We start from the raw sequence: 26,869 nt of genomic DNA, 5'->3' as shown, positions 1-26,869 counted from the left end.
ACAATATGCTCATGAAGACAAGCTGTTAGATTGTGGACGTTTTTGAAAGCCTGGTTCTGAGTCAGGTTTCGTCACTCACTACCCAACAGTAATTCGACATTGGGTTGTACGTGATAGCAGGGATGGAATCAGACCAGCTACAGGGTCACCAAATGCAGATGAAACTTTGTCACGCATAGAGAGTCTGAGTTCATTCGTATCTGGTTTTTTTTGCCTGTTTTGTATAACTATCCCTTTGAAGCAAAATTTAATACTGAATGTGAAAGCATTTCTTAAACAGGAATAGAATTTTATAAGTGAGTTACCCCAAATAATTACTTAAACAATGCAGTCTTTAGAAATAACGTAAAATTGATGAATAAACAAACAAATCAGATATATTGTCTGCAAAAACTAGTTTGCCCAGCTCTAGTTCATAGCCAGAAATTATTCACTTCATGCTTCACAGTCATACTTTTTTATGTATGCAAACTTGTTTCAGTAATCAGCAATCCATTTATCTCCCAGGTACATATGAATGTCTGAGACACATGTAAAAATAAAATCATGTTTTATTTATTTGGTAGCCCACTCTTCTTTAAATCAAATTATGGAAGTTATACTTGAGTAAATGCTGAAGATAAAAGAGAGTGAAATTTTTGAATCTCACTCCCGTTACACTGGCGAACGACGTGCTCGCTCTGAGCCATACATGTGGAGACCTGGCTGTCTAAAGATCAAATTGGGAAGCACGGCCTAGGTTTGGTTCTGTACACTCTCCAAGGCATCTTATAGCTTAAGCTGAGTTGAGGAAGTCAAGGGACAAATCCAAATAGCTGGGCTGAGGACTGCAGATCTGATGTAGTGGGTGAACCTTTCTTCACAGCACAAAGCAGTCCCTGCAGGCTCGCTGGTACTGCCCCTGCAGGAGGGAAGGATGGAAGGATCCACACAATCAGTCCATCCTTCAGATCTGCTCTGACCTGAGTAGTGTCCTTTGCTGTGTCTCTAGCAAGTGTCCCAGTGCTGACACCCTTCCTTTGCCTGTACGGCACAGTCACATACTGTGTGACAAAACGGATCGCATGCTTCAATTTATCACATGAGAAACTGTCGGCTTAGTTTAACAACGTGGAAATAGCATTTCTTGATGTCTTCACTGAGACATAAAGCTGCTCTTCCATTTATCCAAAGAAGTCAGGATTTTCAGTTTTCCCATGTGGATACATTGCTTGGTACCTGACCCCTAATCCCTGTCAGGGAATATTTTAGTTTGGAAAACACCTCTGGAGATCACCTAGGTCATCTTCAAAGTGGGATCAGGATGTACAGGGCCTTGTCACCCCTGAGGCTTTTATTTCAGAGTGCACCTGAACAAAGAAGCTCCAAGGATTTTCATTAAAAGAAGATGCATAACAATGTAGCAATTTAGAACAGCATGTAAATTAGGCAAGGCAAAAGAATTAGAGATCAGACCTATCAGACCATCAGACCTTGCTAATCCCTGTCCCTTGCACCTACAGCACTGGGCTCCAATACTTGTTGCTCTAAAGACATTCATGTTTTATCAGAAGAAAAACATCAGAGAGATTTCAAAATTCATTGAGGTGAATATCTAATTCGCATCCATTTCAATCAGTTGGTTTCTTCTCAGTTCACTGCTATTATTCATCAGAGTTTTACATTTAGACTATGAAAATCCTGAGGTTGGGACATTTTGCATATGCGCCTTCAGAGATTAATCATCAATGCCCTGGCTGATGGGGCTGTTACGAGCAACGCCTGCTGCTGATTTTTTTAGTAATGGAAAGTTTGATTTTCAGCAATATGTTTCAGATATTCAGCACTTTGCAGATCTCTCCTTGATACCTTGGAGAGTTTGATCTCTGGGATGCATATGAAAATACAAAAATACAGTTTGTTAATTAGCATCACAACAGAATTTCACATTTTTCCAGGAAACAATCTCTTATTCAATTCAGTATTATGTGAACTACTTTTGAGGACCCAAGCCTTTCATAGATGGATGCCAGAGGAGTCACTAAATAATACAAAAAGTAAATATATCATAAATACAATAAATTGAGGAAATGCCATTTTGGCACAATGCTTCTTTGGAAAAGTGTATAAAAATAAAGCATAACATACAGAAACACCTATGACAATTTTAAAACATTAACAAGTATTGTATTTATGTGAACATTGGCTAATGCTAGTTCAATTCAGAAATGTCAACATTAATGACAATTTAAAAATATTACAGAAATACAACATTACAGATGAAGCAGAATGACGCTGTGAAACACTTTACAAACTCATACTCAAATAAGCATCCAACTGATTCATGATCTTTGTTTTACTTTGATCACATAAAAATATGAAGAAGCTGTTTAGATAAATCTTGCCAGATTTGCATCATTCTTATTTTTTAATTTCTAGTTTGAAGGCACAGGAAGCTACCATCAATAATTTATTCATAGCAAAAGCGGCAGCAGCAACTATGAAATCTGCCCCAGCATAGTCTTGTGTATGCACCACCGGCGTGTCCAAGGGAGTTCCCATCTATGGGGAGAAGGGACTGTGTTCTCCACACCGCCATATCTTCCTTGCCAGTAGGGCACTTAACACTCATATAGACTCCTACACAATAAAAGTTGGTTCAATACCAAAAGGGAAGTGTTAGCTTAGACAGAAATGAAACACAAGTTCAACAAACATTCGGAGATGGCATAAAAACAGTCCATGACACCACTCAGAAATGTATAAATTTTCTGTATACTTCAGTGCATTCCAGATTTAACTGGAAAGTAAGTAAAATCTACTAATTGTAAAATATCAAGCATTAGAATGGTACATTTTAAGAATTTCAGGACAGTGCAGGATCTTGACTAATACAGTAGAAGTACTGTTGGTCTGTGTTTTCAGGCCACTGTTTTGCCATTTAATTCTCCCCAGAATGTGCAAGGAAGATAAAGCTGCATACTGAAGTATTAGGAAAATTTTCAAGGCTCTTGTTGAAAGACTTCCTCATTTTTAATATTTTCCACTGGTTAACCACAAACGTTGACAACAGAGTACGTGTATGAGAATCTGAACATGTACCTCCTCAAGAACTAAAAATTTCAACCATAAGAATGGGCCCTACATTGTTCTCCTCAGCAGGGATTTTTTTTGTCCATCTCAGAAGATAAAACTGGTTCTGAATTTCTATGAGGAAAAGAGCCAGTCCAAAAAATAAGCTTTTAAGGTTTCAATTTGAGTCAAAGTAAATTACTTAGTTTATTCCACATGTCCTTAGCAAAGCAATATTTTCACCGATGATGCTGGTGGGCAAACTTTATCGTAGGAGACAAACAGAAATAAGAAGTATCGTTCCCATAGTGTCCTCAAGGAGTTGCTGGCCCATGCACTGTGGCAAAACTTCCTATAGCCGTCAGCATGTAAAATACTCATGTGCTGCTGTCTGCTGCCCACAGCTGGTGTTGGGAACTTCTTATTTGTGTCAGCAGCTAACTGCTAGCTGCCACCTTCTTGGTCTTCGCCACTATTACAGGTCTTTTGAAGGTCCGATGAATCTGGTATTTCTTTGTTTTCTTCCTTTAGCCCTGCTTCCTGTGATTCTTTTGACGTTTTCAATTTTATGCTGTCTGTCTTATGATTAATGGATGAATTCAGCCTGGATGAGTTCAATCTCCATCTTCTCAGAGTCCTATAAAAATCTTTTCTGACGTTTTCACTAACCAGCACGTAGATGATTGGATCAGCAATGCTGTTTGCAGTGGCTAAACACAGAAACACTGTAAAAATTGGATATATATCTTTTTCAAATGGACATGAGCAATTCTGATGAAACATAAAGTATATGGCTCTTATTATGAGTACCACATGGTAGGGAGCAAAGCAGATCAGGAAAATGACAATAATGGCGATAGCCAGATACTTCACTTTGGCTTTTTGGCGACAAGTCAAGCTGCTGCTTGTTTTTGTACTTCGGAAAATTTTGTAGTTTGTGAAAATGAGGATTGTGAAAGGTACGACAAATCCAAATAGGAATCTGGCAAAGCTGAAAGAAGCCAATTTTATGTTGAGGGGCAAAGTCTCAAAGCAGGTCTTGTTATTCGCTGTCATATCATGTTCCATGTGAAATACAGGAGTGTGGATTATTGCAACCACAGCAAAGAGAATACACACTATTATGACTGCCTTTTTTTGTCCTCTTCTCCCCCTTGACTCCAGAGCATACACCAGTGCCACATAACGATCCACAGAAATGCAGCACAAAAGCAGAATGCTGATGTAGATGTTGCAGAAAAAGATGAATCCTGTTACTCTGCAAGCATTTCCACCCATATTCCACTGGTGTCCATTTTTCACGTAGATAATCCAGAGAGGCAAGGTACTTAAATACATCAGCTCACATAATGATAAACTGAAAATGTAGATGGCAATTACTTTCTTCCTTTGGATTTGTACTAACGTAAGCAGTGAAGTTAAGCAATTTGCTGGAATGCCTATGGCAAAAACGATGCTGTAAACAGCAACCAGGAGTACCTTGCTGTCTTCGTGGGGAATTTTTGTGCAAGAGGAGTTATTGGTTGTGTTTGTACAATTTTCCATTATTCTTTTTCCAGCTGGTGTTTCCTGAGAATCAGAAGACAAGGTGGAAAGTTAGCATTTGCATCACTTAAAAATGCATCAGTAAAGATTATGGTCCCATAGATGCCAACAGGACATGTCAAGGCAACAAGTGGCATGCTTGTCTTGGGGAGGCATCTAAGACAGGCAAGTTTTCCAAGACCTGCTGGTATCCTGTAGTGTCTCCTGAGAGTCAGGTCTGATTTACTTCCAGGAGAAAGTGCCTTTTTTCACAAGGAATTTCTTGACTACAGCATGCCTATTCACTAAAATGGGGTATTGGGGACTGTCCCTAAACAAGGCTGCCTCATAAATAAGACAGAGCTGCTGATCAGTTACTAAAGTCACTTCCCACAGGAAATTAAGGGTATTAGTCTTCATTTTTTTTCAAACTGAGTAACAAAATATGCAAACAGTAGAGATTTCAGAGGCAGACTTCCAAAAGAAGCTGTCATTTATGGTTAGTCATATGGGGGAACTGTCTGAAGTGGGTGGTGGTAGTTGATGTGTCTGAGACTACATAGCATACAGGAACGAGAATCTGGCCACTGCAGTGTACCTCCACAATGTGTTACAACATAGTGGTTCAGATCTAGCTAATTCATACTTCCCTCCTCCCTCCTCTTAATGAATAACTGCAGCTGAAGAACATAAACTTGTAGTGCTATATAACACCCACCATAGTAAACCAGTGAAACTGCCTACTACATGATGCCTCTGGGAAACAACAGGAAATATGGGCAGTTAGAGGAAATCAGCAAGACAAAAGAAAAGAACAGACACACATTTAAGATATGGAGGTGAAGAAAATTAATGCTCTTTGAAGAGGTGTGGTTACAAAAAACTCCACCTTTCCAAGATAACCATACACAAGAGCAGACCTGGTATTTGGTTAGTGTTAAGTAGTGCTAGGAGAAGCATTTCTTGCAAAGTCACATGATGATTTCTATGCAGAAGTCTTCGCCAAGCGAAGAGAGGAATATGGAGGTGGGTGTGCCATAATGGTCTTGTGTGCCCTTAAAAATAGTATTTTTCTGTATTTATGAGTTGCAGGTGTCCCCTGTATAACAACCTTGACAAAAAAAGGTGTTGTTTGGCTTAATCTTTTGGGCATTCTCTTATGGGGTGGACACCTGCTCCAGGCAACAGTCAGCTAACTCCAGAAGGAGGAGATATGTTGACAGAGATTGAGTCCCTTCAGGCAGAGGAGGGGCATGAGCTTTCTTGGTTCACACTGTGTATGAGCAATTTCTTTAACCCTGAGTTCATGCAGGGGAGAAGGTAGCTTTTAGCAGCCTTGGAACATTTATTTGTTGCTTGTTTGGGCCCATCTCAAGCAAACCAAGGGGAAGCAGTCTGTTCCCAGTGCAGTGGGATTGTCTCCTGCATCTCTGGAAGGGTGGACAAGCTGGTGGGGACCTTCCTTCCCCTCCATGTGGACAAGAGCAGTCCCTGGGGTGGCATAAGCAGCTCCACCCTGAATGCCTAAAGAGCACCTGCCATGCAAGATCCCTAGAGCTTGAAGGGCAGTCAGGTCCAGATGATGAGAATGGTATGAGGAAATGGACACGGGTTGCCTTAGCCTGCGAGACCCTCACAGCAGCGTGGTGCTAGCTACAGCCCTAAACACCAAGAGAGGTTCTCCTGGCCCCTGCCAAGAGGTGTTCATTTCCAGCAAGTACCCCAATGCAGTCAGAGCCTGCTCAATGACAGCAGCTTCTGAGTGAAGATGTCCTGGCAAGCCAGCAGGCGGGGCACAGGCAGCAGTACCAGCCATCCCCATCCCCGACCGCAGCGTAAGCCGTTTCCCGGGGTGAGAAGGTTTGGAAGGGGCCTCCACAGACAGAGGAACTGAGAAGATGGGGGGTTGTGTGTGTAAGTACACCAGAGGGTGCGACCGCACTCTGCGACTACCTTCCACTTCCCCCTGTGGCAAACCATGCTCCACTTGCGTGCTGACTCGTTGATGAGGGTTAGCAGGCAGCGGTCGCCACGCTAATTGGGCCAAAGCGTCTTGCCAGAGGGCCACATCCCTCCACGTCTGAGAGTCAGACTGTCTGGAGCCTGGTGGGTATGTTCAAGCCTTCTCAAGGGGGATCTGAAGTTTCCTGTAGTTTCAAATGTCCCATCGTAAGAACGACGGGAGAAGAGGATCCTCACTGCATGGGGGGAAGACGGCACAGTACTCAGCAGGGCTGCTGAAAGATTTCTGTGTGGGAGGATGTAAAATTACTTCCCTTCTTTCCTAGCAGTGAAAGTGTACTAAGAGCTGGTGTTAAGTTAGAAAAACGATAGTTGCGATAAGGGCTGGTGGTGACTTGAGTTTTTTGCTGCCTCTGGGCATCTGCCACCCTTGGTGAATGAGGTGGGGTCTTCTCTGGGCCACCTACCAAACCTCTGTCTAGAGGGGATAAAAACAGTGCTCGGTTTCAGGGTCAGCAGCGGTTCTCCACCCAGACCTCACCTGGGATCTGGCATACGAGAACTTGTCCTCGACTCAGACACGTCTGACCGATGTGAGAGCTACTGTACACCCGCACACCACAGAGCGGTCTTGGAGACCTTCCCTTCTAAGGTGAAGAACAGCAGGTGAATACAACTTATACATGAGGGAGATGGGAGCAGCCACGGCGGGGACATGGCACAGTTGCATGCCATCTTGGTTACTCAGCGGCTGTCTACCTCTCGCACCTTAGCAAAAAAACCTTCAAGAGTGGTTGAAGGTGCACTCTCCTCCCCTCCCCCTGGGCCTTTCATACTTCTCTTGACTCTGTGTTTGTCTGAATATTCTCCTTTCTGCACTGCTTACACCTGCTGTTCGCCGCTGGTTGTGCGAAGGCATGCTTCCCCCGGCGGTACCTGTCTCACCAGCAAGCAGCCGGCGATGGTGCAGGGCAGGAAGGAAGTGGTAGAAGAGTTATTCCGTAGACACGTGGTTTCCAACGCTTCTCTGTCTCGCCTCCTTCCTTTGCCTCCACCCTTCCTGCTCTGCTTCAAGTCTCCTTCCCGTGCTTGGCACCCGTGAGTGAGCCTCAGGAAGGAGATGCCTGTGACTTTTTAAGCTGCCTGCACGGGCCATGCTTTTTTTTCTTGACTTTTGGCATATGGCCTAAGCCACAGGGCTGAGACTGAGCTGAAGAGACCTTCACCCTTAAATGACTGTCAGCTGCCAAGCGCAAAGCCTTAACTGGCAAAGTGCAGCCATAGACGTGAATTTACACTTGTAGAGAAAAACCACGTGCTGAATGCCTCTCCTGAAGGTCTGGCCTGTCATCTCAGGAGCCTGGATCCTTCCCAGCAGTAATGCTTTATGTCTCAGCCCCATATCGGGAAGGAGGAGAGGAGGACATCCATCTGCTTCCCTCCCTCACTTTCTCCTGGCTCTCTGCCGTGTCCAGGGAAGAGTCTTCTGGCCCTGGCCCCTGCATCCAGCCCCAGTTCTGAGCTTCACTTGTCTCTGCTCAGCTCTCCAGGCCTGCGGAGGGGTTTCCTCCTTAAACTGAAGATCAGAAAGCAACACTCAGCAGACAATTGATGAAATTTCTCCCTGTGACATCGCCCCTCTGCAACTGAACGCACATTTTCATCCTGTTGTCAGGCCTTTAGAGTTTGCTGTTTTGATACTTGGCTCAGCCCAGAAGATTCCCAGTTCTGTCTTGTTCTGTGGTGGCTGGGCTGTGATGGATGTATTTCCACATCTCTTGAATGTAGCATTCATACTTGTACTGCTTTATCTAAAGAGGCAGCTGGTTACCTGTGAGGACTTTGTTGTTGTCTCACACTGGTGCAGGACTGGAGCAGGCTAACCTGCATCTCAGATGTTCATTCAAATAAAAAATAATAATAATTCCACCGCTGAAAAAAACATACACCATTTCAGGGTTCATTTTTCGCTAATATTTGTGATGAGCAGTTTTAGTGATAGAAATGTTGGTTGGAACAGCAGAACTTAAGAGATTTGCCACCTCCAGCAATTTTCAAGCATTTATAAAGGGTCAAACGTAGCTGTGATGCCAAGGATGAGTGATATCCAAGAATGCATTTGTGAGAGACAAGCTGTTTCAATGCGTTAGGTTTCTTAGCTGTCCTGTAGCTTTTAGTTGAGCAAAGCCTGTCTAAAGTAGCTGTTTTCACCTTTCTGTGACCTATTCTGTTCCACTGGGCTCACTGACCATTACTAGATGCTACATCATGTCCCGGCTGTGTTTTGCATCAACAGCTCAACGTATATTTAGCAGCACTCTGAGGCTTCTTGCTCCGTGAGACTCACAGTACACAACTAACCGCAGTCAGCACATGCATGTTTCTCACCTTCAAGACGTGCAAAACACCTCATCTTCCAGGACAGAGACGTCAGCTGTGGCTGAGGAAGCGCTTGAGCACAAACCACTGGAAGATGGGGTAATCCACTAAGGAAGATCTGCTGTGTGCCTGCTTTGTATTCACCCTCTTCCGTGGACATCTGCTCTTGGCCTAGGTTATAGCCACAATGTTGGGGTAGGTAGGCCTAACATTTCTAATGTTGTTATGTTCACACTGTTAGACAAATAGATAATTACATTTCTTACTCCTAAAATGGAGTGCCTACGTGCTCTAATATATTGAGACCTTATGGAGAGAAAACCCTGGAAAAGGTCAGGGCACCTGGAGATGGCCAAGTAGAAAGAACTGTGGACGGAAGAGGCATGACGGGTGTGAAATCCCATTTTCTTGGAGTGTGGTGAGAAAGCAGCAGAAATGCCTTGCTGCAGACCCACCAAGCAGGGCTGTGAAACCAGATGGAGACTGACTGCCCTGTCCTCACCTTCTCTTTGATCCAGTGCACCTTGCATTCCTCATGGCAAGTGGCCCAGATTTACCAGGAGGGGTGGAAAGGTGCTCTTTCTCAGGCTTTCCTAGAAAGTGGCAGATTTCAAATACCAAACTCGTGTCTGGTCTAGAAATCAGATCTTCCATCTTGTGGACAGGGGCCAAAACACTTCTTTGTTGTGCAGGAGAGCTTGTGCGGTGGTCATCTGTCCTCTCTCCTTACCCAGCATCAGAGAGCATGGAACTATCCTACAGAGGTGCCCTACACAGCTCATGGAAGATGAAATCATGAGCATGGGATGCTGTGAGGATTTCACATCACAGCCAGGCCAGAATTACAGCCTGGCTGTTGCCTTTTTTTCTCTCTGCCTTGTCCCTGACTAGTAGGTCACCTGGCCCTGCAGTGAACATGCACAGAGTGGGAAGCTAGCAGAAAACTTGTCCCCTTTTTCTGTCATCTGGGTCAGTTGCCCACCAGTTGACCTTTCTGAAGCGGCTCACTAGGGTCAAAGCAGCACCAGGGCTGGCACAAGGGAATTAGTAGGAAGTAGCACATGGCCAGGAGTGGAGCAGCTGGACGAAGGAGGAGGTAGGGGTTGTACTGACAGCAGCTCGGCCGTAGCGTGAGCTGCACCCTCCATCAGTCTCCAGAGGCACTGGCCATCTCTGCTGACTATTTAGGGGTCTTTGCAGCCAAGTTACCCAGCCAGGCACCTTCTCTGTGGATGCTGCAAGTACTAAGCAGAGCACTTTGGATAAGCAGTGCCTCTGGCCATTGGAGTCACATAGAGGTGGACAGCAGCTCTACCCACATCACTCTCTTCAATTCTTTTGCCTTGAAAATGCCACTGCTAAGCGCTGAAAAGTGTGTGGACTTTTGTGAGCCTGTCGGCTTAGAGCTTATTGCTTCAGAGTGAATGTTAAGTTCTTCACTGGAGTCTGAATGAAGCAGAAAAGGGTCCTGAGAGGTGCAGAAACTTGACTAGGGGCTCTTGCTGCTCATTCAGGCCAGTTGCATTAATATTTGGTCTTCCCTCAAGAGACTGAAGTGTTCTTGCTAACACTGAGGTGTAAAGAGGGAAGTGAAAACAAGGGGGAAAGCAAAAAGGCTTTATTTTGCCTTTTTTTTGTTTTATTTGTCTATGAGCTACTCATGTAAAACTGTTTCATTTTCCAACAGAGAAGTTGGAGTGATAAAAATAACCCCTATTAAGAAAGGTGAAAAAGAAAATTGCAGATAGTTACAGGGAAGAGAGGGAGAAGTCAAAAAAAGCACAATAGTTGAACAAATCACTGGTTGAAAGTCTTTGGATTAATTCACCTGAGATACAGAGGGACAGAAGAGAAAAAAGACACAATGAAATCCATAACATGAGTACAATTAGATCATCAGAGCACATTATTTATATATTTTTCATTTTCTAATAATTTTCTGATCATCCTTCTATGCCAAGGATTATTGTTAGAGCTGAAAATTTTGAGGAGTTTTTGTGGATATTAAGAATAACTAAAAAAAAAAGTCATAGTGGTTAAGATAAAAACAAACCATCCCTTCACACCTTCCTTCCTGCCCCAAATATTTGGAAAGGTTGACAACCTGCATGTTTTAAAGCATAAATCAACCTTCAGTGAAACAGGACCTGAGTTTCTCCTGAGGGGTTTTGTGTCCTTTCCTTCATAGCATGTGGTACTGTAATTATTTGACACAAGAGTACTAACACGATGTCAGTCTGACCACTCAGATCTAGTATCATAAGACATCAATTCCCAGATATGACAGATAGGCCACCTACAATGCTCATCACCAGCAATATCACTGCTCTTCTGAACCTGGGCTTCTCTTTCTCATGCAGAACCTACATTACCTATCTGTAAACTTTATGAACTATTAAACTTTACAGCCACTAGCTTTTGTGTCTGTTAACTTTAACAGAAAGTAAGAAATTGCCATGGATTATTTGCTCTGCTGTTCTTGAAAGTAGGAAAAATATTTGTGATATCTTTATAGATAAAAATAGATTATGACCCATTAGCCCAGCAAGTCAGTGAACTGGTTTATTTTTTGTTGGTTTGGTTTTTTTTTCCCCATTAGTAATAAAAAAATTAGTAGATGAAGTCACTCCTATAAGCAAGTCTCAGCATACAAAGGAAAAGTAGCAATGGCTCCACTTAGTTACCCAGCAGACCAATCGCTTTTACTGACACAAACAAGATAGTGGGATTTGAAACTATATAGTTTCAAATTTGAATATAATATATGAATATGTAATTTTGAAACTATATGTTTCAAAGTTCTGTAGAGAAAAAAGGCTGTTTTAAAGCTACAGGACTACACTGTGAATCTAGCCTGAGCACAACTCCATCTTAAAATATCTGCCTCCATCCTAGCTTGATCAGAAGCAAACCACCGATGGGATTTGAATGCAGAAACAAATAAACACCATATGAAGCAGCTTTAATGCCTAGTCAGGAAAAAAATCTCCACGTGATTCCTGAAAGATGAAAGTGGCAAATTTCTTGTATTTGCTAGATTTCTGTTTGAGTTTTACCCTCTTCTGAACGCTCCCTGGCTGCTGCAGCTGTGGAGAAGACTCTCAAAAAACCAGACAGACCTCTAAGCAGTGTTCTGCTGAACTGAGGCATGGCATATGCTTTGGTCTGGTCACCAAGTGTAGTCACCTGAAGTTCAGGTAGGTTTTTTGCTAGAAGCAACCACTTCTGCGTCAGTGTTTATGCTAATCTCCAACTGTGAGACACTGGACAGAGAGCACTGTGGTGAAAGCAGATAATCCCACTGTTGACTAGTGCTGGTTAAAACAAGTTATGGAGCATTTGTAGGCTGAAAATAGCTGCTGTAAGGAAGCAACAGGACCTTGAAATTAGTTATACAGCCTTAATATTTAACTCTATACTGCAGATATAAGCAATTTTATTAAAAAAAGATTTTTATCAGAAGACAGAAGATATTCATCATCTGCCGTTGAGGAGGGGAACTCAGCAATCATTTCTGATGAGAAGAAGGTGTTTGATTTGTCTCATGATACACTATTCATAGATGTGAACTCTCAGCAACTAGAGATTTTAAATACCTGCGTGTGGGCGTTTACGTAGATCCAGACATCCACTTCCCACTTCCCACAGTCTACAGGTAACCATACTATTCTGATAAAATAAGCAGGTATGAGTGAACTATCACATAATTCAGGGCTGAAAAAGGACCCAGCTTAAAATTGTGATCCTCCCATAAACTGGGTGTCTTAGTGCCATGTTACACTACGTGGTGAGGGACTGCAGAGGAGAGAAGAATGCCAGGCAAGTAAGAGAGAAATGTGTAAAGGAAACCTCCTGCTTCAGGGTTTCAAACCATCTTATTCAACACATCTAAAAGTAGGTAAAACTACATATGTGTCATACGGAGTAGATAGGGGATGTTCACAGGTGAAAAACAGAACCCAAAATCCCCTGGTACCAGTAGACTCTTTTCCCCAGTCTCATGATTCAGAGGCCATGACTCATGATTTTGGGACTTCTTTTGGACCTGGCAAAGTTTCTCAGTCCTCCCTGAAAGCATCAGAGAGTGGCTGTTGCAGGGCAGATCGGTACCTACCAGCTTGTCTAGAAAAGGTCCCACAGCCAGAGGAATGGCTTCATGGCCAGGAGAGCCATCAGGAACCCCAGAAATGCCATCATAAATTTGAGGCTAAACTATAAAGCCCCTCAAGTAAAAAGGCTGAGGAAAGCATAGATTTTGGAGCAGTGGCCATGAAAGTGAAGAGCTGAAAGCAGCCCCGAGACTGGTGAGTTTTTTTCTGTTGATTCATACCCTCTTCTTCACACACCTTCACACACCAAACCAGCAGGCACTCATGCTCAATGCCTCTCTAAAGCTATCACAGCCTAATTGATATCTTTGGCTGTGGGGGCTATTTAAATAAGGCTTCTGTTACTCGAGTGGCTCATTTGGAAACATAACTGGCCAGACTTTCTTGCTGGCTCGTGTTGGAACTATGAAGTCTTGGAAGAAGGAGATGAGAGGGGGGGATTCCCATGCACAGCTTCTCTGACCTGCCCTGGGGTGCTCCTGGATGTCAAAACACAGCCAAGTGCTGGCAGATTCGTCACTGAAGGCTTACACGTGGGTGAATACTGCACTGGACTGCCGAAAGAGCAGGCTGGGGTATCAGGGAGCAGGCTGTTTTAACAAGGCAAGGAGATCTGGCCGTGCTGGCACACTGGTAGAGCTGAGTGTGTCTAATTGACAGTTTTAAGGAAAATCCGACTTCAAGCAGCTGAACAAAGAAGCACCAAGACCTATGTTCAAACCGACAGGTGTACCCCTTAAAAAGGGGTGCTCTGTCATCCTTTAGACTTTAGGATCTCCCCAGCAGCTACTTATGGACACCTTCCCCCTTCTTCTGGGCCTCAGTCATCCAAGCCTTCAAACAGGAGACTCCTGCCAAACCTCTGGCACCTCCGGTTAGAAACACACAAGGAGCCACAGAAAGGCCTGTACTAGAGCTGTGTTCACCCCAAACTGTCATGGTCAAAATCATCTCTGGGGCAGCAACTGTTCACCTGCAGTTGCTGGAGATTTCTGGACTAAGACCGTACATCTTTTCACCCTTCAGTGAATGTCAGCAGGTGGACACATGTGGCACCTGGACTAATGCCTTAAGTAAAGGTCTTCAAGTCTGTGCATGAACAAGTGAAGGACAATCACAGCCACCCTGTGGCCAAGAGAGAGACTTGTCCCTGCTTGGAGGAGCATCATGTCCGGAGATGTGACCATTCGATCTCATTACCTCTCAGGCAGGCAGGGTGATCAGCGTGGAAATGGCATAGCCATGCCTATGGCTTGTGGTAGCCCTTAGTTGGCACCCAGCACCTCTGTGCTCCTGGACCCACAGAGGCTTTGGGGACCTCAGGCTCTATTGCTGCCACACATGAACAGAGCAATGTTGTTGTAGCAGAGCTGGACAGAGGCATGCGTTTTAGTCACCATGCAGTTATCCTACCTTGTGGTAAGCTGCTTTGCTTGTCTGTAAGGTGGCTGTGGATTGTGGCTGGCCAACGGCTCTGTTTGTTTCCCTACATTTGTTTGTTTTTATTAATGGCCAAGGGTTGTGTCCTACTGCAGCTTGGTCCTGCATGCTGTTGGCCTGTCGCTGCTGAGCCCTGCCTGGGCTCTGTCCTCCATTGCTGACCTGATCGCATACTGCCAGCCTGTCGTCGCCTGGGTTTGTCTTTCCCTATATGTGGTCTCTGCACTGCCATGGTTCATTCCTGCCTTTCACCATCCTGCTGCAGCTTTCCCTGCCTCTGTCCCAAGTCAATCCATGGTTTTCAAACCACTGCTGTCCCAGGAGATCCACAAATGGTAACTCATACCTCTTTTGTCGCTCAAGTTCCCACAGAAGCCAGAGGATGCTGGCTCAGGGGACAAGTGTCCAGGCAGGACTGCCACCAGGCAGTGACACTTGCAGAGGATATTTATTCATAACCAGACACATCTCCTGATCAAAATCCCAAATTCACGAGCTTCCCCCCTTCCTGCACTGACACCTCCGTTGCAATAGCGACAGTGACAGGGATCACAGGCTTTTCCTACATCCCCAAAATATGGTTGTCCCTTTCATCCCTCTGAAATCCCCCAGTCAGAGTGTGGCTTAGCTGTACTGAAAAGAGTGAGCACAGACAGGATGGCCGCTCTTTGCCAGTAGTAGGAAAATGCATGGTGTTGAGCTTTGACCTTGTTACTGTAAATTAACTCTCTCCCATGGGGGACTTACAGGTCTTGACACTGCCCTTGTGGGTCTGTGTGGGAGGTGCTGTGATGTGGGAGCTGCGCTGCTGCTGGTAGCATCATTAGTACTAAAGAAGTTGCTGGGGAAAACCAGAACAAAAAAATGCCCAAAATAATTTTGTGACCTGCCAGACTTGGGCTCACTGACATATTGCTTCTCACTGAGAAGTCTAGCTAGTTTCCCCTCAAAATTGTTTTACTTTTGTCTAAAGTGAATGTGTCTCAGCAGATGGGATCTGCAAAGCCTTTTGGAAACCACAGTGCCTTCTATACTTGAAACAATCCTGTTTTTAACAGAGCAGTTAAGGGTGGTATTTACAAGTGCTCTGAACTCAGACACCAATGTTTCCTCCTTTTCCATTTACCATGAAACTCAATTTCTTTGTTCCTTCTTGTCCTGTGATTCACTCTCAACTAATTGGAGAACTACGGTTTTCCTTTTTTGCCATCTGGGTCACCTCCTATAGCTAGCTGGTTCACATACCAGCAGTAGGATTTTCCCCTGAAGACCTTAGTTATGTCAGCAAAAACTGTGATACTTAAAGGTTCCTCTTTGCTCCTACACATTTCTCTGACGTCTCTGTAAGCCCACTCACGTCTGCTAAATCCCCCGTAGTGTCTTGTCCAAATACTCAGCTGCCCTCTCTTCCGGCTGTTTGTACATTTACCACAATGAGCATCTCATTCTTCGCTGCAACACTTAAGAGTCTACCCTGGAAGATATTAATGTAAAAATCCCAGCTACTAGATATTCCCCAAAGTGTCCTTCCTATATCAAAATCATACATTGTTTCCACAGCAGGATATTTGGTTCTTGGAGAACGTTTTTGTTACATGCTCTGTTCCTCCAACAGCAGCAGCCAGCTCTGAATCTTAGATGTGTTTGGTAGTATCTGTCTGCACTAAATACCCTGCTTTAAAAATAGCCTTGATTCATGAAGGCAGATAAGATCAAAGTGGCGGTAGTCTAAGAGACAGATTCTGTCAAGCCTGATGTGCTCTACAGAAAGCAGCTGTAAAGATGATGGGATTTCTGCTAGTATGGTGGGATCCTTGATTACCTCCTCCTCCACTGCTCCGTTATAGCCCCAGCATAGGAGGCAGGGCTAAGCAAAAATAGCATTCCTCCATATACACTGGCCCCCAAAGGGTTCAGTTTAAAGCAGTGATTTTCGGACAGTGAGGCACACCCCACTCAGGAGGCAATAACGTGTGGCAGAGGGACATAAGGTGTCCTATCTGTTAAACTGTCCTGGCTCCATGCATGAGACATGCACAGCAACCCTGGAGCCAGGAGCAGTGGGGAGATATCCAGATGCTTTTGGACAGGCAGCTGAGCCTGTGCAGGGAGGGAAAAGGGGTCAAAGGAGATAAAAACAACCTCAGACGGAACTGCACTGAACTGCTCATTGCTAATTACACCCCATGGCTCACTGAAAACACAACCGGTTTGCACTAAGTATCAAAAAAAGGCAAGCAAAACCTGAGCTTGTGCTGAGCTCAGGCCAGATGTACAGGCACTAAGTCATGGAGAGCAGCCACAGAAACCTGTCTTCATGTTATCTGGTGCAGCAGTCACTGCAGCTGCCACTCCAGCCACGTTCCTGTTGCATTGGGACCACAACAGCTAATGTGGGCAGTGGCATGACCCTCTTTGTAACTGCAGCAATACTGCTCTCCGCTTCCCCACTCCCAACTCTTTCTGGTGTGGGAACCACTGACTTACATGCACTTTTGTAGCCCCTTGGATACAAAAATGAAGGAACCTAGCTGGGAGGGCAAAATCATTCTGCACAAAGCTGTGAAATTTCCATTTCAGCTCTGAAGTGGGACTGAGCTTTGTCAAGGCAGCTGAGATAGTTGAAACGCTGCCCTCGGGCACTTCTACTTTGACAGCAATGCTATTTGTGTGATCATGATGAGGCTGTAAGATCAATATCTCCCCAAGAGGCATGCGAAATGCTGAACCTGGAAGAGTCGTCTGAGTGTCAGGCAGAAATCTGTACAGAGGGGGTGCTCCATTCACACTGTGAGTATTTGTTTAAATGTAGTGTCCTGTGAACAGATCTGTGGAAGAGTCCTCAGAAGAAAATCAGCCTTGCCCATAGAGTGCTAAAGGGCTGAATAAATGTTTTTTTTTCCCTCTTTCCCAGCCCCAAATGAGGTTACTCGAAGTTAAGGAACTGCTGTTTTTGAGGCAGCTGATCTAAATGGGATTCTGGGAAGGGCAGGTTAAAACTAAGCCCAGATGCTCCTTGGTCTTTGGCAGAATAGCAAACTTTATGTTAAAATTTCAAGAGAAGCCAAAAGCTATAATCTGTAGTACCTTCAATTGCAACATAAACATAGACAAATGGGGGAGGTAACAGGGAGAAGAAAACTAACCAAGAAGACCCTATGAGAAATTAAATTCAGGAAACAATTCAGTTTGATCAAGTCAAACTGTTGGTCAGCCCAGCTCTGGTAAGATGTTTACCCTTTGCTAAATCTTATTTGGCGTAGGAAAGATCCTCTCCGATCTCAGAATCTCTCAAAGCAAAAGTAGGATCCTTTAAAGTCTCCAAGGAAGGAACCAAATCTGATTCATTCTGCCCATCTGCCAGTGTGGTGCGATTGCTATTACCAACCTGTGACTTTATCACAAGACTTGTGGTCCACATACATAAAGCTGCAGCTACTACGCAAAATAACGGCTAGGCTAAATGCAAAGGAGTATCAGCTTTCGTTTAAAAGCAAGGTCTTTGGTTTGCTGAGGAGAGCATTAAGCATGGTCCCAGTATTTCTGAAGTCTCAGAGAAACAGGTTAACTCCCAAAATATTTGACAAAAAAAATTATCTTAGCTCATTCTCCACATTTCTGAGTGCCAGAGATCAGCAGTACTGTGTGAATAAAAGATAGTGAAAAAGAAGAAATGTACTGTATCCAGTCGCCTTAGACTAGCAGGTAAACATCACAATAAAATGCCTGTCTTGCTTTTCCAGCAAGGTAAGGATGAGAGGAAAGGCTGGATGTGAATTCTCCTTATGGTCTACCAAATGAAGCCCAGCATTCCTGTTTCTAATACAAATATGTATTCATGCCTCATGATCTGCAGTGATAGTTAAATCTAACCTCACAGCAACCTGTATCCTGCCAAAATCCTTCAATCCTAATTATCTATCCCTGACTGGAACTAAAATTGTTTTGTAAGAGAGAAATATGTTTTTTATAGGAAAGGGAATTTGTAGGGAAGACAGGTAGCAAAGACTCCGTCAGCTGCAATGAGCTCTAATTAATACAGACCCAACAACGCTTTATGTCTATCAGTCACAAGGAGATGTAGACTACGGTGAAACATCAACAGAGTCTGCATTTCTGAAGCACAAACGCACAGCATGGAGAAGCAGTAATCAAAGCAGAACAAAGCAAAATACTGCTAAGTAAAAGTAATGCCTTGCCTCAAGGACAGAAATCACTTACTTCTTTTTTTCTCTGGCTTTTGCAGAGGAGACGATGAAGTGCTCCAACTCGTGCCGTACTCACAGGCTGCTCTGTAAAAACTGCAGGAAGTTGCTAACGATACTGTGTACAGTCATAGGTGGCGTGAGCTAGAAGAAAGTAGATTGCTCATGACGTCATCAGGCTCTCAAAATTTGTCACTTGTAGTTAGACGTACACTTACAGATAGGAAGGTGACTGGAATACCCCAGCCTTGAAAATCTTAGTCCTGTCATTACTTGAGAAAGTCATTGTAAAAAGACATCTATGGCAAGGGATTTCTTTGGGGAAGATCCACTCCTGAAAATATACTGAAAGAGTGAGAAGAGGCAGAAGAAATTATTTGTTAGTTACTGTAAGTAGAGGATAATCAGGCGCAAAAAAAAAAAAAAGGTCAGGACAAGAAAATGTGGAATTAGCAGGAAGATAGAAGGAATAAAGAGCATTCTGCTGGTGGGTCTGTGTGTAAGTGCAGCCCAGGGACTGAGGTCTATGATGTTTCTACCAAGCAGAGCATGCAGGATATAAGAGTTTCTGCAACATCACTGCGAAGTCAAAGGTTTCAAAAAGTCTTCTGAAACAGCCTGTTCTCATTGCTGTCCCCTGTATTGCTTTCAGATACGAAATAGTGCCCACACTCTTGCACAGTGGACTTGAGATCAGCCACACATGGCTGCTGCCTTTGGCAAGTCAGTGGCTCAGCAATGACAGCTGCATTTTAGGAGGGGGCCTGTGAGAAAAGCCATGCTTCCTGCGCCCGTCTGCCAAACCAGGCAGCACAGCCCAATTTGGGGGAGTTTGGGCTGTTGCTGTTTGACTGTAGCCTCCATTTAATCTATCCCTCTTGCTGTGCGAGCAGGGCTGTGAGACATGTATAGGTATGCTTGGGCTCTTTGCTGGGCATGTGTAGCTGTAGCACGATGAGCTGCTGTGGCTGGCTGATGGAGGAAGCAGAGACTGACCAGCGCAGTCAGAAGAGCAGCTAAGAGAAAAGAAAGCCTTAACAAGGGAAGTGATTGCTTTCAAATTCTGTCACTTGTACAGGGGTGAGAAGATGTAGGATCAGCTCATGTAACTGCCAGACTCCCTTTGTGACCAGAAGTTTCATCTCTTGGACTCCTGTTCTGGGAGTACACCTTAATCATTGTGCTAACATGCCCTGGAGGGACCAGAGACCAATGAACTGCCCCAGACCCAACTGGCTTGGGCTGCCAGGCTCTGTCAGGAACAGAGTGCCTGCAGTAGGTGCTTATTCCTTATTTGTACAGTGGAGGTAATACCCACTCTGGGTGCTACACATATATTCACTCGAATATGTATGAAATGGCTAGGTATTTAAATGGATGAGGAACAATATTAGAGCCCAATAGAAGGGGGTGGTGATATGAGGGAAAGACCATTCTGGTGCCAGTCATGCTAGAAAAGGCTGAGAATGCTAAAGAAGATGAGATGTTGGTTTGAGCAGCTTTGAGAAGAAGAGTTCATTTGTAGGAGTTCCTTAATGGTAAAGAGCATTGATACGAAGAAGCACATGAGCTTTACCAAGTGCCCTAGCTCAGGCTCTAAGCGAAGGAGGAAGATCCCAATGTTTTGTTGCCAGCCTAGACCTTGTTTGTGAGACCTGTTCCATGTGTTGTTGCAGATGCTCTGTGTGACCCTGCGAAAGTCTGTTATGACCAGATTTATTAAGTTTTCAGGCAACTTCCTGATCAACTTCTACCAGTTCCACCTGTGGTGAGGTGCTTACAGCACCCCGTGAGGATCTGCCAGTGCTTGCAGACTGCTGGGGGCTCAAGCAGGACAGGGAGGAACTGGGTGGCAACCTACGGCGAGCAGATAACTGAATTTACTTTTGATAGCTGTATTGAAAGTGAAACATTTCTTCTGGAAAACTGAAGAAATGCTTGGCATGTGTTTTCATTCTGGGGTGAAAAAGTTACTTTGGTTCAGTTTTGCTGAAGAGCGTTTCTGGGAGGGGTCTTTCTGTGAAGAGCAATTCATTCTCGGGAGCCAGAAGGAACTGGGGAAGAAGAGGCTGAAGCCAGCTTGGTAGCCCCCATCTGCGGAGGAGAACAGGTGAAATTTCTGTCTATACCAGCTCAGCCTGGCTGGACATAGTGCTGGACCTAGTCTGTGCACTGCTCCAAACCCACGATTTCATCTTTGTCCTCCTCTGCATAGATATCAAACCCAAAGGAAACCATGAAGAAGGATGAGAATAATGTTTCTGAGATGGCTAGGACTGATTTCTCTGTGTAGATGACCATTCTTCATTCCGAGATGTGGGACAGAAAAGAGGAGAGTGCTCTCTGTCCTGAAGAACTGGAGTTTTTGTAGACACCAGCGAGCTCCTCTGTGGTATTTTTGATGTACCAGATCACAGTTCCCATTTGGGTGCAGTCAACTGTGCAGTCAAATACCTGCCTGATTATGCTCTCTGTGATGCTTATTTGCACACACTGATATAGGGTTTGGGATATTGAGACACATATGAATTTGCCAACTAGATTTTATGGTGAAACATTGAAAATTGTGTGGTCCTCCACAGAGAAGTGGCAGACAACATGTCTATGTGCCCTTGAATCTTCCAAACGAACCTGAAAAACATTACTATTTAGTCACTGCTGCTTCATGCTTCTCTCAGTAACATGGCTCCAATCAACATCACCCACAATCATTGCCCTAGCAAGCTGAAGACTGATGCCAAGATTTCACACTGGAAGATGCTTTCAAAAACTTTTGACAAGATCTTCTGTGACTGGAGATGGAAACAGAGCTAGTGCTTCCGTGGGTGGCAAAAACAAACCAAACATTTCAAGTTTAGTCTGTATTCAGTAGAGATAATACAAGCAGTACAGCAATATAAATTTTGGCCTGAGTTGTGTTGTAGTCATGTCATATCCAGGCAGAAAAAAGTTCAGGTAAAGAGCCATTTATAGCAGAAGGCAGAAACCCTCTGGCCCCTGTCTAAATCCAATTGAAGTAAAATGGAATTGTTTCTTTGAGCCTCAATGAGTTTAGGTTGGGCATTTTGAGCATATTTCTTTCTACCTTTTAATTGCTGGGTGCTATTTAGATAGTTGCCTTCAAGGTAGCATATTTCAGCAAGTTAAGCTGCATACGAGATGTCTTCTCTACACTCTTCATCACTTTCCTACTGGGGTACAGTGACTATCCAAAGAATAAGGGAGAAAAGAGTCCAGCTTTGTTTTAGCTCACTGCTGCATAACACAGACCTTTTTTGGGGGATTTTTACAGTCCTATGATAGAGAAAATGCTTGTGCACCATTGACCAGTAAACAGAAATAACTGTGGAAGACTGATGGGGTCCAGTGTCTTTGAAAGACTTTCAGACTGAGTTTTTCACTCTTCTTTTTCATGAAAATATCAAGAGAAAAGCAGGTAGGATATTTGGCATTTCTCTGTTCCACTGCACATGAAAATGCTCTGTGCTAGTGTTATTTTCCCCTGGTTGTGACCAACAAAAACCTATGGAGGAAACCTGAGATCATCTGCCTCTTCTAACTCCACATACAAATGAACACAGAGTCACACTTACATAACAGCTCTGCAAAAGATTACCCAAGAAGGCAATTTTTGTACAGTTGTGCATCTTTTTTGTAAGCAACTGAGGCTCATTTTTCTTGCAAAATGATGGAATGCGGCTTTAAATTTTGCAGTATGGAAAATGAGGAAATGAAAACCGCTCCTTGAAGTACGGGTCTTGGGAGGAAAAAGCCAAATGTGTGGCTCTGCTCTTGTTACCAGACAGCACACTAAATGGGGACTGAGCTGCAGACCTGTCTGGGGAACACAGGATGTACAGGATGGCAAAAAGGACTTTCTTAATGATAAAAGCAAGGCAGAAAAGTGCTCAAGAGTCTCTCTAGGACAGCAATGGCCAGGGGCTAAGAAGCATTGAGGACTGAAGTTTGCTCAGCTCTGTGTTCCTCTGGCCAAGCACTGTACAAGTCCCCCTGCACTGGTATGATATACAACTGTGCCTAATAAAGAGTCTAAGTAGCTTGTGATTCAAACTTGGTTTGTCTGTGACAGTGGCTGTGATGCTGGACAGGGACAAAAACCAGCTGTGGTGTTTTTTGCAGTTGATATCAGGATCAACCGCAGGTTGGATCCCTCAAGCCAGATAGTGTGCAATGAACTCTGTGCTAAAACTAAAGCTCAGCTTCCTCCCAGCAACTGCCTACCTGCAGAGTCTTCCCCTTACACATGCAGTGTAGGTCTGCTCCACCCTGGCCTGCTGAGTGGCAAAACCATTGAGCTGAGCCCAGCACAGAGCGTACACGGCTTTCTGGCTTCCCATGCATGTCCAGTTCATAGCACGCAGTCTGCAGGGAATGCAGAAACCTTCCTGTTCTGCTGCTGGAAATGAAACGCAGAAGTGTCAGCTGCTGAGGGTTTTGATGCACTGGCTTTTCTACATGTGATGCATGCTGTGCTGTCATGGGACGGGATGACACAGGCAGATTGCTTCTGGTTTGTCAGGCTACATAAATGCCTGCATCTCATGTCTACACTTGAAAGTCCTCCTGCTTTTGATTTGCCCGTTTTTTTGAATGGTGTGTAGAAATTTGGTCATCCTCAGTTTTCACTGATGCAGTGATGTACTGTGTGCCTCAGGGGTGGAAATCCGTTAAGTCAAATATGTGACCGGTCATGCCCTCATCAAGGAAAGGTCTCTCACCCTGAAAAAAAAAGCGCTATCATGTTTGACAGTCCTAGCTCTTCATGCACTGGGATTGATATGTACCCTGGCAAGAGCTCCCTGGCATAGTGCAGCTGGTTGTCACACAATTGCATCTTAGAGACCTTTGACTTTACTGACTTCTCTGGGGCAATGACAGATTTCTCTTCTGTATGGTAAGAGTAAGGAGGTGCCAGTCTGTACGTTGGGGTCCTTGGGAGGAGGTGGGGTACGCAGCTGTGTTATATCTAACAGCCTCTTTGGGAGAGCCTGCTGCCAGCGACACACATGCAGCCAAGGCTGAGACGAGTGAGTGTGCTGCAGCAACAACAGATTTGGCTCCATACTTTGAACTCCATCTCTGAACATGCATGTCCCCAAACATCCTAGCTCATCCACGTTGTTCTTTTGTTCAGCTCGAACTGCTGGAATAAAAGGCAACTGAAAACTGTACATAGAATCAGACAGTAGACGAGCTCACAGAGTTGCCCAGGCTCTACTTTACAATTACTTGTTTCTTCCTTTTGCTCCACTTTATCTGTTTCACTGGCCTTCAGTGGGGAAACTGAGGCATGCACATGGGTGAGGATCTGGATGATGATACCACTCTGCCGTGGCCAGGCCATGAAAGCACCTCCGGCAAAGTTAGATGGTTACATCTGATGCCTCTATTGAGTGATCTTCTCTGAGTCTTGAGGGATGCTGGTATATGTGAAAGGCCCTTCCAGTGTCTGCCGCTGTATTGTCATGAGCAACTTAACGTTTTGGAGAAAGGAAAGTGCCTGATGAAGACATGACATTCAGGCTTCAATTAAAGTGAGAGATTTAGTGGGGCACATATCTTGAGATATTCGCTTCACTTTTTCTCAAATAAATTCCCTGATACAGTCTGAAAAAATAAGTATGGTCTTCCTTGAGATTTCTAGGTGTACATACACATGGGTCGAGGCAATCCCAAGCACAAATACAGACTGGGCGGAGAATGGATTGAGAGCAGCCCTGAGGAGAAGGACTTGGGGGTGTTGATTGGTGAGCAACTCAATGTGACCTGCCAATGTGCGCTTGCAGCCCAGAAAGCCAACCGTATCCTGGGCTGCATCAAAACAGGTGTGGCCAGCAGGTCAGGGGAGGTGATTCTGCCCTCGTGAGGGCCCACCTACAGTGCTGCGTTCAGCTCTGGGGCCCCCAGCATAAGAAGGACATGGACCTGTTGGAGCGAGTCCAGAGGAGGGCCACGAAGATGATCACAGGGCTGGAGTACCTCTCCTATGAAGAAAGGCTGAGAAAGTTGGGGTTGTTCAGCCTGGAGAAGAGAAGGCTCCCAGGGGGACCTTATAGCAGCCTTCCAGTACCTGAAGGGGGCCTATAAGAAAGCTGGAGAGGGACTTTTTAGCAGGGCCGGTAGTGATAGGACAAGGGGTAATGGCTTTAAACTGAAAGAGGGTAGATTTAGATTAGATATAAGGAAGGTGAGGCACTGGAACAGGTTGCCCAGAGAAGTTGTGGATGCCCCATCCCTGGAAGTGTTCAGGGCCAGGCTGGATGGGGCTTTGAGCATGATCTTTAAGGTCCCTTCCAACCCAAACCATTCTATGATTCTATGATTCTACATATACACACCAAGGGGAAAAAACCCAAGCTTTTCCCCCTCCTTTACCACCAGTTTTTCAGATCCTCTTACTCCATCATAAAGATGGAACAGACAACAGAAAAATCTACTGGAAATCACCCTTGAAAATGCTGACTTCTGAGCTCTGGCACAATTTTCTCGGTATAAATAGATCTTCCTATAAATTGGTCTTCCAGTAGACACCTGGGATTTTGGCTTGTGTTCAGCAGTGTCAATTCACTTGAACAATGAATTTACAGCCTCATTTTCCAAACACTATTTCCATGCCCTACTTGGTGCCAGGAGTGTGTTGTTTGAAGATGTATTTGTGAAGCAACCATATTAATTGGAAAGATTCTTTAACATTAAAAGACGTCCCTGCCATCGTCTTTTCTTCTGACACTATAGCAGCTTGTGTCATTTTGTAAATAAAGTTACCCATGGAAAGATAAATGGTGTAGCTTCACCTGGTGTTGGTGTAGTACAGACATATTTTAACATGGGAGACCAGAGACAGGAAGGCTGTCTGCCCTGCAGTCTGTGGTGCGTGAGAGAGATACCTGAGTTAGCTTTTCTAGAGTGAGTTTGCAGAGTGGAAGCAGGTGGACCATGATGCCACAAAGCTCTGTGTACTCCAGGTTACCCAGATGTGGGGTGTTTTTGCATGAAACTTCAGTGCAGACAAATCTGCAGGCTTCAGCATTTTAAGAAATGCAAATATCTGATAATTCTCCACCAGCTTTGGTAGAGTATGTGGCCAAATAATGGGAAGGAAACAGATGCAACTCAGTTCTGGACTGATCTTGTGGGCTCTTTCCATTAATCTCATTTGTATGAGTCTTCCTTTTCTCTGTTTAAAAAGACAGCTGTGATGTCTACTTCCTTTGAAGAGATTTTGAGATGAAGTAGCAAAAAGATACTTGCATAAGACTGAGGTATTATTGCAAATTAAAAATATATATAGATATCTACATGTAACGAACATGCATGAAATTCACAGAATTCTACAGAACTAATTGCCAAGACTCCTGCTGACCTGACTGGGCAAAAGTGTCATGATGTGCTGTGCCAACATCGCTGCTCAGATCCCAGGCAAACAGAACCCAGTCTGGCAGGAGAAAGGCAGGTTGCAGTCCAGTTGCATCCTGGAGCTGCAGCTTATGGAATACATACAGCAGATATGTGGGTCAAAATAAAGCATGTCTTGTTAGGCTCCCACGTGCCAGATACCCAAGAAAACACTAATACAAGTAAACCCATGAAGTCTGACTTTCATTTTGCAACAATGACCCTTTCTTGCCCCATCACCTCAGGTGACATCCCAACACTTTTGGGAGCAGAAGGAAAGTGCTGTGAGGACAGAAGAAAGAAGATGGCCCAGAAAGGATGCAGGTTTGCTCTGCTTGGTTTCAAGATGCTTGAGATACCTAGATGTCAGTGAGGGCTCTGGGCTATGATACACAAGTTCATTTCTTCTGTGGACAGATGAACATGAGTATCTGTAGGTAGCTGTAGGAGCAGCCACTGATACCCTACGGATGTTTTTGGGTGCCCTGGAGAAACCTCACATTGTATTTCTACAACCAAGCAGTCCCTTTGGTCAGGAATTCTTTAAAGACCAGGAAAGCAGCAGCCACAGCAGAAGTGTTGGTTGTCAGCCTCCTGTTACCCACCTCAGATGATTCATGTTTCATTCATTTTGCTTTGTATGAAAACAGCCACTTGTGCTCTCAGTCTGCTCCCCAGCAGACCTCCTGAAACAGCCACCTAGGCCTGCACTTTCTACTGAGTCCATATTGCAATATTTTTTATTTGTACTGTTGCAGTTGACACCGTGCTGTATGGACCAGA

General features: G+C 44.4%; 1 protein-coding gene across 2 annotated transcripts in view; it reads right to left on the bottom strand.

Moving 5' to 3' along the window:
• Positions 1–1,161: 1,161 nt before the first annotated feature.
• GPR132 (G protein-coupled receptor 132) overlaps positions 1,162–26,869 on the bottom strand; it is an 87,040-nt gene continuing 61,332 nt past the window's right edge. Inside the window, exons 2-3 of one of the 2 annotated variants that reach the window (XM_082318616.1) lie at positions 18,687–18,814; positions 1,162–4,620 (exon numbers count right to left, since the gene is read on the bottom strand). In XM_082318616.1, coding sequence (XP_082174742.1) covers positions 3,496–4,596 — 1,101 coding nt within the window. In that variant the 5' untranslated portion in view covers positions 4,597–4,620; positions 18,687–18,814 and the 3' untranslated portion in view covers positions 1,162–3,495. The remainder of the gene's footprint in view (positions 4,621–18,686; positions 18,815–26,869) is intronic. The other variant, XM_082318617.1, reaches the window with a different exon arrangement.

This window comes from Platalea leucorodia (assembly GCF_965183815.1).
Source record: "Platalea leucorodia genome assembly, chromosome: 7".
Taxonomy (NCBI): domain Eukaryota; kingdom Metazoa; phylum Chordata; class Aves; order Pelecaniformes; family Threskiornithidae; genus Platalea; species Platalea leucorodia.
The sequence above is the reverse complement of the archived record's forward strand: the minus strand, read 5'-3'. Positions and strand labels throughout refer to the sequence as shown.